This window comes from Neomonachus schauinslandi, chromosome 4, assembly GCF_002201575.2.
Source record: "Neomonachus schauinslandi chromosome 4, ASM220157v2, whole genome shotgun sequence".
Lineage (NCBI taxonomy): Eukaryota > Metazoa > Chordata > Mammalia > Carnivora > Phocidae > Neomonachus > Neomonachus schauinslandi.
This window is the reverse complement of record NC_058406.1, coordinates 70,315,373-70,316,290: the sequence shown is the minus strand read 5'-3', so window position 1 is coordinate 70,316,290 and position 918 is coordinate 70,315,373. Positions and strand designations below refer to the sequence as shown.

The 918-nt window shown below is 60.8% G+C and overlaps 1 protein-coding gene across 1 annotated transcript in view; it reads right to left on the bottom strand.

Annotated features, from left to right (window-relative positions):
- CCN1 (cellular communication network factor 1) overlaps positions 1 to 407 on the bottom strand; it is a 3,034-nt gene extending 2,627 nt beyond the window's left edge. The window contains exon 1 of the mRNA XM_021690059.1: positions 98 to 407. Within this exon, the coding sequence (XP_021545734.1) occupies positions 98 to 160 (63 nt within the window). The 5' untranslated portion in view covers positions 161 to 407. The remainder of the gene's footprint in view (positions 1 to 97) is intronic.
- Positions 408 to 918: the final 511 nt, after the last annotated feature.

Sequence of the window (918 nt, the reverse complement as noted above, 5' to 3'; positions counted from 1 at the left end):
CCGAACTTTTGAGTTTAGTTTTCTCTGCTGGGGGCAATCTGGGGAAAGGGGAAGGACCTGGGAGAGCGGATGGGGAAGCGGAGGCAAAAGAACTCACCAGCCTGGCCAAGTGGAGAAGGGTGACGGCGAAGGCGAGCGTCCTGGCCGTGCGGGAGCTCATTGTGGCGCGCAGAGTCCGGACGAGCGCGGAAGCAAAGACGCCGACACACTGGTGCGCAGCGGCCGGGGTCGGGTCCCGGGCTCCGGGCGGCGGGAGGCGGGACGGGCTCCGGTCCGGGCGGCGGGGCGGCGGGCCTGGTGGCAGGAGGGCGAGGACCGGGGTGGCGAGCGGGCTGCAGGCGTCCTTCGATTGAGGTCCTTCCCGAGGAGGCGCGAAGGGCGCGGGTGCTGCTCGGGGGCGCTCTCGCTCGCGGTCTGCCCCAGCGCCCAGAGCCCGCCTTTTATACGGGCCGGCCGCGGCGCCGCGTGTTGCAGTGACGTCGGCTCTGTCTGCGAGTTCCAGAATTCTCAAACATCTCAGGAATGCTGGTTGGCGCGGGCTGCTGCCAAGCGCCTCCCCTGGCTCCGTTGCACCTTTTTTTTTTTTTTTTTCTTTTCTTTCTTTCTTTTTTTTTTTTTTTTTTTGGTCCTGGATCCGTCAAGAAAACAATCTCCCATTTTTTCCACTTTAAATAACTACTTCTATTGGGGAGGGCTCTTTCTGGCGTGTTGGTGGTGAAAGTGGTGGAAGGGGCGAGGGGGGCGAGTTCAGAACTTTGCCTGCACTGGGAGGGTGGGAGGACCTGGGAGGGAGGAACAAAAGTGGTTTTGTTTGGTGATGCCGAGTTGACCGGGCAGCCCTGGAAGCCCTCACCCGGGAAGGCAGCGAGCTGTTTGCTTGTTTACAGAGAAGGTGAGAGTCAAGTTATCTATTGAGAG